General features: G+C 35.6%; 1 protein-coding gene across 2 annotated transcripts; it reads right to left on the bottom strand.

The window, feature by feature from the left end:
- Positions 1-876: 876 nt before the first annotated feature.
- Positions 877-8924, bottom strand: LOC21402452 (K(+) efflux antiporter 6). Of its 2 annotated transcripts, XM_024166065.1 has the most exons (20): positions 8250-8918; positions 7580-7623; positions 6969-7027; positions 6753-6831; positions 6586-6647; positions 6422-6497; positions 6246-6320; positions 5977-6048; positions 5780-5863; positions 4940-5008; positions 4747-4824; positions 4569-4657; positions 4147-4243; positions 3964-4017; positions 3025-3120; positions 2411-2599; positions 2259-2336; positions 1987-2031; positions 1413-1502; positions 877-1329 (listed from the first exon to the last, which is right to left on the bottom strand). In XM_024166065.1, the coding sequence occupies exons 1-20, from the start codon at positions 8497-8499 to the stop codon at positions 1246-1248; spliced, it is 1770 nt and encodes a 589-aa protein (XP_024021833.1). In that variant the 5' UTR covers positions 8500-8918; the 3' UTR covers positions 877-1245. The 2 variants fall into 2 exon arrangements, with proteins under 2 accessions (XP_024021833.1, XP_024021832.1); XM_024166064.1 differs by lacking the exons at positions 877-1329; positions 1413-1502 and having other exon boundaries at positions 1984-2054; positions 8250-8924.
- Positions 8925-10582: the final 1658 nt, after the last annotated feature.

The raw sequence follows: 10582 nt of genomic DNA, 5'->3' as shown, positions 1-10582 counted from the left end.
TGCGTATGAACGCAGGACTGAAGTTTCAATAAAAATGTTCTTCATGATTTGTGTTGGTGTTTTGATATGTGACAGTGACTCTACGTCAAAAGGAGACTCGGGACAAGCCTGCCTAATGTATAAGCCGTAGCCACCTCATTCTGTCAAAATAACGACACAATTGTACACCGATATGTAAATGGAATCATAACTGATGAGTTGACCCTTTGAGGAAGGAGAAGGATAATCCTAAAGGATGACTAAACCCTCCAACATCACGATTTAGGGTGTGTCTGGAAGATGAGTTCAAATCACCTTAATTTGGATTCAAACAGTATTTTCTATCATACAAAATTTAAATTTAAAAAGTCACGCTATAATATTCTCCCACAAAATCTAAATTCTGATTCAAAGGTGGTTTACTATTTATGAATTAGTAAACAAACCCAAGTGAAGAAACTTGGCAGCGTTCACAAATAATTTGAGTATTCAGCTAAAGAAATAATTTTATAGTAGCATCAATAGCTTTTAATCCGAAGGTGTTTTGCTTAATATTCTTACACGAGGAAATCCAGATGAAGTCATAGATTGCAACATGAGTACATGAGCTTAACGCGGCATTCATCATCCTCATCGTCATTGTCACTATTATTGTTACTTGGATAGGTTGCACAAATTCATCTTATCTTATTGACAAGACAAATGACAAATGATATTGGAACTTTTTGAGAGTCGGCCTTCAAAACAGCGCTATGCTAAGAGATGAGTGGGCGCCACATAATAGGTACTGATAAATGGTCCAAGAGCAAAAGCAAAATTATTTTCTAGCCTGCTGAATCTTAGAATAGTTTCATTACAAAAACAGGAGATCTTACGAATGAAACAAGAGACAAGATACAATCAAAACTTACACTTTGAGAACCATATACTGTAACTATCAATATTCGGGTAAAGTTACATCTAGGGAACTATATTACACTGAAAAGAATGAAGTCACACACAGTGGGAAAAAAATTATATTACGGGTGTAAGGCTTGTTAGGTTAGTTCTTTGTCAGAAGTTAGATAAACCTCGGCCCCATTCTTCCAATAGGGACACTCGTCTGAATTTGATGACTGGTAGGTCAGGAAAATGAAACAGTAACGACTCCGAAAGAGCTTCCAACGAGGAAAAAGTAATTCTGATCAACTGGCAACATTCCGGGAGTGGCCGAATAAGAGCGTGTCACGTAAACAAGATCCGGTCTTCAGCTCATCCAATTAAGCATTACGAATCATGAGATCCTTGGACCATCAAGATAATGCGTTGCTTGCCGCTGTCTGACCGGAGGTTCTCTCCTTTAAAACCCACCTAAATTGGACATACATCAAGGCTCATCACATAAAAGAAAAGAAAGAACCCGGTGCAAAGTTGGATATAAAATAGGCAATTACCTCGACAGAACTGTCAGGAGGGAACCAGCGCAACAAAACACCAAGATGCACTACTGCAGGAATGAGCTTGAAAAGCAGCGGAGTGGTTACCTGCAAGGATTTTCCACGAATGTCTAATTCAGAAATCAATAAAAGAGAACTTTTTTGTTTTCCGCTTGGGTTTAAGGCCAGGGCTTGAAAATCAAAACTCTGTTTAAAAGAAATGGACTCTCTTTATTCTTTCCAAGTAGTGGACTTTTGTCACTGGCGTATATCTCTAAAGGGGAGACGAACAATTTATTTGTCAGTTCATATGGTAAGAGACTAGCAACTCATTCTCCAACTGTTCTAGTGGTCGTTTTCTTGCAGTAAACGATACCGCCTTTCTTTGCCCAAGCAACATTACTAATGACTACTGCCCACCAGGACAAGGAGCAACACCATTTAACTCAAAATATTAATCATATACATTCATGTACACCAAGCAAACGCAGGACAAGGGGAGACTCATGTTACATCCTATATGTACATTTATAAGACTCAAAATCATGCACCAAAAACAAACATTATCCGCTTAACAAAAATAATTTCATACCAGACTCAGTGCTGTGGTCCCAAGAAGCAGCAGATACAGTTTAGCCTGTAATACGGTCAAATTTTCAGCTGTAAGCAAGTAAACGTTTCAACAAAATCATTGCTAGATTAGAGGTTAAAAATTCCAGAAGAAACAGATATTGCACCGTCATGATAAACTTGTAAGCATTACAAATTAACTAATATTACAGAACCGGTCAGCTATGATATCAGAAAATTTTCCATGGTGACAACTTTGATTTAGAACTATGAAGCTTCAATAACAGAGCTAACCTCAACTAGATGAAGGTTTGATGCTCGACTGAGAAGAACAAAAGCAAACTCCCCTATCTGTGCCAAAGACATCCCCACCTAGACATGTAGAAGAACCCAAGTTTCAGTAATTGGTCAGATTAATGGAACAAAACATGCCACGACAATCTTACGAGAAGTGATGTTTTGTTGTTGTAACGAAATGCCTTGACAACTGTGCTGATTATAACTGTTTTTACAATAATAACTAATATAACAGATGCCAGCAATATGTCAACGTGAATCCAGAGAAATTGAACATGGATCAGCATCCCAATGCTCGCAAGGAAAAGAGCGGCGAAAAAGTTGCGAATGGGTTCAATCTGCACAAATGAAAATCTTCAGTGCGGCAACTAAATGCTAATTTCAGATTATTTGAAATTGAGAGCAAAAATTTATCATACATGTTATTACTCCACGTCTTAAGTTCATAGGTCATAATTGCCAAACAAATTTGGTGTCAAACTAACTACAACACTAATTGCTATTAGAAGGATATGGTGGCAACATGTCTATCAGTTCCAGATTCAGTTTCCCATAATCTTCCAAAATTGCGGTGTAGAGATCAAAAACGGATTTTTACGCATGTTCAAATTATGCAGCGAAAATGCACATTTCTCCATAAAACTGAAACAAGTTCTGTGTAAGGTTTAAAATTGGACTATGTAAGCCATTGCAAATGAAACCCTTGAGTAACTCTTCCCTCTCCAGTCACATACTAGAAAGAAGAACATATTTATGATCTTACTTGTTCGAGTGTATGTTGAGCAAGATCAGTCGTGGCTATCATCACCCCAGCAGCAAAGGAACCCAGTTCAAGACTCAGTCCCAGCTTATCACTACACTGCAATTATTCAGACAATTAGTCTATAATGGCGTTGGACAGGCAACTCAAGATACAAACAAAAGCATATGAAAAGCTCAAATGGTTCTGCAGCTTCTTGTACGTACGATGTAATATCTATTTACATCAGATGAGGATTGCATTAGTAAGTAAATTTAACATCACGTAAACCACTCCTCGCTCTCTCTCTCCCTCGCCCCACAGCAATTATCCGGACAATTAGTCTATAATGGCATTGGACAGGCAACGCAAGATAAAAACAAAAGCATATGAAAAGCTCAAATGGTTCTGCAGCTTCTTGTACGTACTATGTAATATCTTTTTACATCAGATGAGGACTGCATTAGTAAGTAAATTTAACATCACGTAAACCACTCCTCGCTCTCTCTCTCTCTCTCTCCCTCTCCCCACTGCAATTATCCGGACAATTAGTCTATAATGGCATTGCACAGGCAACACAAGATAAAAACAAAAGCATATGAAAAGCTCAAATGGTTCTGCAGCTTCTTGTACGTACTATGTAATATCTAAGTAAATTTAACATCAGGTAAACCACTCCTCTCTCTCTCTCTCTCTCAAATGGTTCTGCAGCTTCTTGTACGTACTATGTAATATCGATTTACATCAGATGAGGACTGCATTAGTAAGTAAATTTAACATCAGGTAAACCACTCCGCGCTCTCTCTCTCTCTCTCTCTCTCTCTCTCTCTCTATATATATAGATATCACGTTCGAGGTTAATCCAAGTTAAAGAAACATCCTCAGTTTTTTTAAAGAAATGCCATAGTTCATTGTTCTATGCAGTGGCACAGCGCCTAAATAGTAAAAGGGAGCAAAACAAACCCAGGCTACAAGCAAGCAGAATGCCACCGATGCTAATTGGTATAGTTCATTGGTCTGCACACATGAAAATAAATGTTATTTCTTACAATATATAAAAGAAAATAATTTGATTAAAGCACACTTAAGAATCTTGTACAACTGATTCTATCTCCGAATTTAAATACAGGAAGGCAAAAATTATACCTGAGATGATAAGCTAACCATCAATTTAAGTAACCAAGGAAGACCAGTACGAGATATTATGGACAAAACAGACAAAAACGTAATCAACACCACCAGCCTGGGTAAAATAAGATCGTTAATCATCAGATCAAATACCAAGGATAAAGGAATGACGCTAATATGACCAAAAACAGAGGTTTCCATTTTTTTATACATTGTGGGGCCTACGGCTTTCACTTTACTTACAAGAAATGAAACCATTCAGATTCAAACCATCATGGACGCACACCCATGTTCATGCACCCAACCACTTGAGCTAGTCTCAAGTGGCTACAAGAGTAGCCACATCTCAAATCATTTCCAATAGCACCTAACCCTTGGAACATAAATTTCAAATGCATCTAAAACACATGGAAAATTTATTTGTGTTCATAAAAACTTACAATTTGGTCATGGATACCAATCCTTGAAGAACACCAGAAGTACCGCCAAGGACTGGAAGCAAAGCGAAAAGCAAACCCACAGCACAGTCCTGGAAGACGGAGACTTCTCAAGACATCCCAAACAGAATAATTGTAAAAAATATTTATTTGTCCAAAGAAAGCTCTCAAACCTACAAACCTGCAGAATAAGGGTGCCTATAGTGACTTGGCCATGAAGGGCATTCGTTGAGTTCTTATCCATCAAAAACTTCAATACCTTATGACACAAGAATTCAACTTTTCAGCAACAAAATTATACCCCCAAAGTAGACATACGAAAAGAAAATTTATTGTGGATGCACACATGCATGCATGAAACAAGTTTAGGTTACCACTGCCGTTGAAGACATTGAAAGAAATGTGCCAACAAACACCCCTTCTGAAGCTTTACCACCGCATAACTGCAATTTGCAAACATCATCAAAATCACTACTGCAGCATCGAGAATGATAAACAATGTGCAACAGAGTTTTACTTCAACAAGGAATCAACGTTGGAAGAAAAGCCTACAAAATTAGAAAGTAACTACATCGACCTCTCAAGCAACAGATTAAATAGTTAGAGTGTCAGGTGTGATAGGTCCTAGGTTCCAATTTTAAGATGCACCCTATAAGTTACACCCAACACCTACGTGCTAGATATAATCCTAGCCTGCATTCCTCATCAAAATCATAGCTACATATGTCATAGTACTTGTTCCCCAGCATTAAAATGGACTTTCAGAGGGATCACTTTGTGTGAAGGATCTTTTCTTTTTAATTTTGGAAAAAAAAATGTGGAATGCTTTAAGTGGAGGTCTGATGAGGAACAAGAGACATAAGTAATTAGGAATTTATGGTTACAATTATCTACTAAGATCATATATGATGTATTTAAGCTTATTTGATAATTATGTTTATGTTTCTCTTATAACTACGATTATTAAGCTATAAAAAGACCTTGATTAGATTTTCACTTTGGACTTTGATGATCCCTCTTTTATTATTCTCTCTTCTTCCTAAATCCATCTTCTATTTCTCTTCCCTTTCTCTCTGATTGTCTCTTCCTTTCTTTTCTCTCTCTTTCTTGAATCTATCTTGGTCCTACATCAGGCTCCTCTCAGAAAAAGAAAAATAAAATGAAATTAAACTTAAACTTAAATAGAGGTTTTGAAAAGAGCACGAAACACATACCGATGCTATAAAACCACAAAGGCACATGAAAAGGAAAATCTGAAGCAGACCTCCTAGAACAGCAACTGCTCGAACAACTCTAAGCTGGAACACAAAATGATGATATTTCACGATGAAAGTGTAATTACAGTTATAACCATTTAAAAAATACACAGAAAAAGGGGGAAGAAATGAAGTAGGAACAAGAACATAGAAACCTTCGTTGTGGAGAACTCCAAGCCCAGTGCAAAAAGAAGAAAAATTACACCAAACTGAGCCACTGTTTCAACCTACAAATAAACAATCTTAGTAATGGGAGTGGTCTATGAGGTTATTTGGAATAAGAAGAAGAAGAATGTATTACAATAATTAAAGCAAGACTTTGGGCAAAAGCGTCAAACTTAGTGTAAATAACATAATAATTGCAAGAGTTATCAATGAATTTATAAGAGAATCCTAGAGAGAAACTATGCGGGGAGACACATACTTGCACCATTTCACTAACAAAGCTGAAGCCTCCAGGACCAATCACAGAACCCGCTAGCAAATATCCAGTAATAACCTTTAGCATGCAATCACAATAATGAAAATAATCAGAAAGAATAAACACCAGATTAACTTGCATTTCATTAACGAAATCCACATGGAAGAAATTGACCAGACCGGTTGTCCTGCACAAGCAAAGGCAATGCCACCACAGGTTGCAGATACGATAACAACTACCAAATCTGATATCAATCTGCGAAGCAACAAATAGGATAGCTCAGATTACCATATTGTAAAGTATTAAGAGACATATGTCATAAAACAAGAAATAGTAAGTTTACCTTAAGTCTAGCTGCAGCATTGGATATTTGGATTTAAAGTTCGATATAATGAAGACATTGTCCTGGAAGAGCCAAAAAGATCAGAGAGCAAACGACAACAACATTTTATATATGGCCATGAGAAGAACAAACTCCCACCAAATTTTTTCGCAAAGATGCAAGCTTACCTTTCGATCTATCAAGGTTGGGGTATCTTCAGCTCTATTGTCATTATCCAGATTGAAAACATCATGAAATTGAAACGACCTAATCAAAAGACAAGGGACGTTATATAAATGACAAAAGCAAAGTCCATCAATAAAGCTAATGTCCATTCAGCAATGGTAAAATTTGAAAATCAACAACTACATAAAGAATATATGTGTAAAGATAGAAGTGTATACTTTTCCTCTTTTGTGTCATTTTTCTTTGGCTTAACTCTGGCAACAGTTTCCAGAACTGCCTGGTCAGTACAAAAAGGGATGAAAAAAGACACTTTAGCGTATGCTTCAAGCTAAATACAGGTGCTCGATTAATTAAAATTGGAAGGAAAAACCAAGTAAAATAGTTTTATAAAACTGGACGCAAGTACATCAAAGTGGAAATGAAGAAAGCTCGCACACAATAATGAAAAATAGAACATAGTTCCTCACATCATGACACGCATTGAAATCAGAAATTCCAGTGAGCAGACAGGTTGTTCACTTCTGATATACTTATGACGAGTTACTTATGGGATGTTTGTTTCAAGAGTTCGTCCCTAGTTCTGAATCATAGTTCTTGATTCTCTACCGTGTTTTTCTCTCACAAAAAATTTGAATTTCAAAAATCAAAATCATGAATTTCTGAACCCATGAACAAAACGTCCCATTAGTATTTAACAATTGCATCTTTCGCTATTCTCTTTTAGCTAACCACTTTATTATGAAAAATTATTAGGCACTAGAATCAGAAACTTTTAAATTTAAAAAAACTTGTACCATTTGATAAAAGATACATGAACAGTAACACCAACCTGCTGTCCGGCAACGCTGTTGTTGAAACTCCCAGCATCATTAGCTGCAAGTATCACGAAACAAATAAAGATCAGTTATTTACAAGTGAGAAGGAAATTCGGATCGAGAATGTTTCACCCAAAAAAAAAAAAAAGTGATCTGCAGCTGAGAAAGAAAAAATAATAAAAAGATCTGAAAACGCAAAGTGAAATAAAATCGATGTAAATTAACTATAAACTTAACGGAATAATTCAAGTAACGAACGAGTGTTTCCTTACTAGTCACATCGAGAGAGATCAAACAAACAAAGAAATTAATCGACGCAACGTGAAGCGTTGACTAATAATGAAGAATTAAATAGCAGCAAAACATTCACATTGTAGTAACAACTCGCATGTTCTGTTTGGTTATTAAGAAAACCCAAAATCAATTATGAAATTGACTTTTTATTCCATTCAATAATTTATTTTAAAAAAATTTGGAATGAAATCTCGCACTGAGGAACATTAATGTCTACGTTCTCACAAAATCAAGCAAACAATTACTTGCCGACAAGCAGAATCCTTTAAGATTTTCTCTCAAAATCCGGTTAATTGACAAGCAAAGGGAAGAAAACAACATAAACCAACTCAATCAGGAATTACGCAGAACGAGGTAAGCGAGATAGGGAAAAGCTCGGATCTGACAAACCTTCGTTCTGATCATTTTCCTTGAACTCGTTCTCCAAAGCTTTATCAATCATGTCGGCGAAGCTGCCTTCCTTAGGTCTAGAGAGGGACACATTGGACTCGGTGGCGTTCGTCTGAACGAGCAGATCCGAATCGCCGAGCGGATGAGCGCGCGCAAGCGAAGAAGGAACCAAATCCCCGCAGAGAAGAAGCAGAGTAAGCGCCAATATCCAGACGAGCCTGCGAACGGAAGACGAAGATCCTCTCAACATTGCACTACGCGGCTCCGGCGCAAATCGAGAGAGCTTATCTGCGCCTTCCAAGAGGCAAACGACCGGAGCTCTGGTCCAACTTCCCAAAATGGTAGAGAGAGAAAGACGGAGAGAGAGAGAGAGTGGAGTGAGACTGAGAAAGACAGACAGACACGCAGTGGACAGAGAGAAGGGGGAAAGGAAACAAACCAGTCAAGTTGTGGTCATCATCCTCGAATTAACTATTAATTAACAAAAATATAAATATATTTATATATATATGTGTGTGTGTATAAATTGGACCATCGCGTTGTAAACCAACCGACGGCGAGTGGCCTTTTGTCGAAGAGAGAAGTTTTACAATTTGTACAAGTGAACCTGTACCAGACTCATGATCAATTATAATACAAATAATACAAGTTTTTGACTTTTGGTTTTTTTTTTTTTTTTAAAAAATTTTGGTCGAAGGTCGGCGATTGGGGATTGGCGTAACTTTTTTTTTTTTTTTTTAATAATCTGGCTACCAGCGTTTTCTTTTCTTTTTTTTCACATTTATGGAAAAAAAAAAAAAAACATTTATTGCTAGTGGTAACGGTCCTAAAGGAACCTACAAAAACCATTTATTGCTATATGGTTCTCTTTTTTTTTTTTTTCTTTTTTTGTTTGTTTCTGAATTTTATTAGTAAATGGGAATAGGAAATTTGTTAAGGGAGAAAGAGGGAAATATATCAAGATTTAAGATGAATTAAAATTAATAGGTTAATAGTTTATATAAGTTAATAAATAAGTTAAATTATTATTTTTATTCATAATTTGTCTGGTTATGAATCATAACTTGATAAGTTATTGTCCATAATTCACAATTTTTATCCATAACTTGTCTGGTTATGAACTATAACTTGACAAGTTTATTCATAACTTATATGATTATGAACCATAACTTGACAAGTTATGGCCTATTAATTTTTATAACTAAAAATTGGTCTATATATTTTCTTAAGCTTTTCATATTGGCCTATTTTTTACAATTTCTGATTTGTTAATACGAGAATAACTTGGAAAAATTACATAAAACCCAATGGATTATATGAGATCGGATCAATTAAGGCATCTTTTATTTCATCAATTTGAGTTTTCAATTTTAAGTTTTGACAGTTAAAAGTGTTCATAAAATGTCACATTTAACTTTTTCTGTTACAGTTAAAAGCTCTTAAAAAATGTCATATCTCAGCTCGAAATAAAAACTTAAATCCGCAAAGCGAACGAGGCCTAAATATTGGGTTTCCCTAGAAAAAATTACCGCCTTGTTTAGTTCTTATACTTAAACTTATGATTTTAATTTTATTATAGTGTTTTTCATCTCATAAAAATTTAAATTTAAAAATTTCTTCTCTCATAATTTTTCTGCTAATAAATTATAATCACTTAAACACGTGAATTAAGGGTCCGTTTAGTTCGCTGATTTAAAATTTTAATTTAAGATGAGATGTGACTTCATGCGAAAGCTTTTTTAATAACAAAAAAGTTAAATATAACTGTTTCTGAGAGTTTTTTACTATAATAAAATTTAAATTTTAAATCGATAAAATAAACCTGACTTAAATACAATGGGTTCTCATTAGTGTATACCGTTGGGAAAGCATGAGGTAAAGAACAATTTACGTGTAAAAAAGAAGGTCAAAATATCGGCAAACTTTCCTTATATACCCGCTAAGATGAGTGCTAAATATATATCTTATTTCAGACTCTCTCTTTCACGCTATCTTATCCTCTGATAAGTGTTAATTCAATTTTCTCAATCAACTTCAGATAATAACAACCCACTTTTTTCTTGTTTATTTACAAAAGTGTCATCATCAGATGCAATCCTCCATTACCCCACGTGTGTGACTTTGTATATACACCATTTATTCACAAAAATGCCATCACATCCTTTGGAGCAAATGAACGACTTTGCACGTTCCAGCGGAAGAAGACAAAAAAAGGAGAAAACGACTGAAAGCAAAGCATTGCATATAGAAAAAAATAAAAATAAAAATAAAAAAGCAAGAAATTCTTTACTCCATGAGTTACTAGAAAATTTTGACTTGCATTTCTGTTAACG

The sequence above is a fragment of the Morus notabilis genome, unplaced genomic scaffold (assembly GCF_000414095.1).
Source record: "Morus notabilis unplaced genomic scaffold, ASM41409v2 Scaffold804, whole genome shotgun sequence".
Lineage (NCBI taxonomy): Eukaryota > Viridiplantae > Streptophyta > Magnoliopsida > Rosales > Moraceae > Morus > Morus notabilis.
The sequence above is the reverse complement of the archived record's forward strand: the minus strand, read 5'-3'. Positions and strand labels throughout refer to the sequence as shown.

What these genes read in the sequence shown, in the direction of transcription:
- LOC21402452 (XM_024166065.1), bottom strand. Translation starts at nt 8,499, where the DNA reads ATGTTGAGAGGATCTTCGTCTTCCGTTCGCAGGCTCGTCTGGATATTG. An exon ending in ACAACAAAACATCACTTCTC is followed by an intron (nt 2,337 to 2,410) that starts GTAAGATTGTCG and finishes CTACATGTCTAG; the next exon opens with GTGGGGATGTCTTTGGCACA. An exon ending in GGACCACAGCACTGAGTCTG is followed by an intron (nt 1,503 to 1,986) that starts GTATGAAATTAT and finishes AAATCCTTGCAG; the next exon opens with GTAACCACTCCGCTGCTTTT.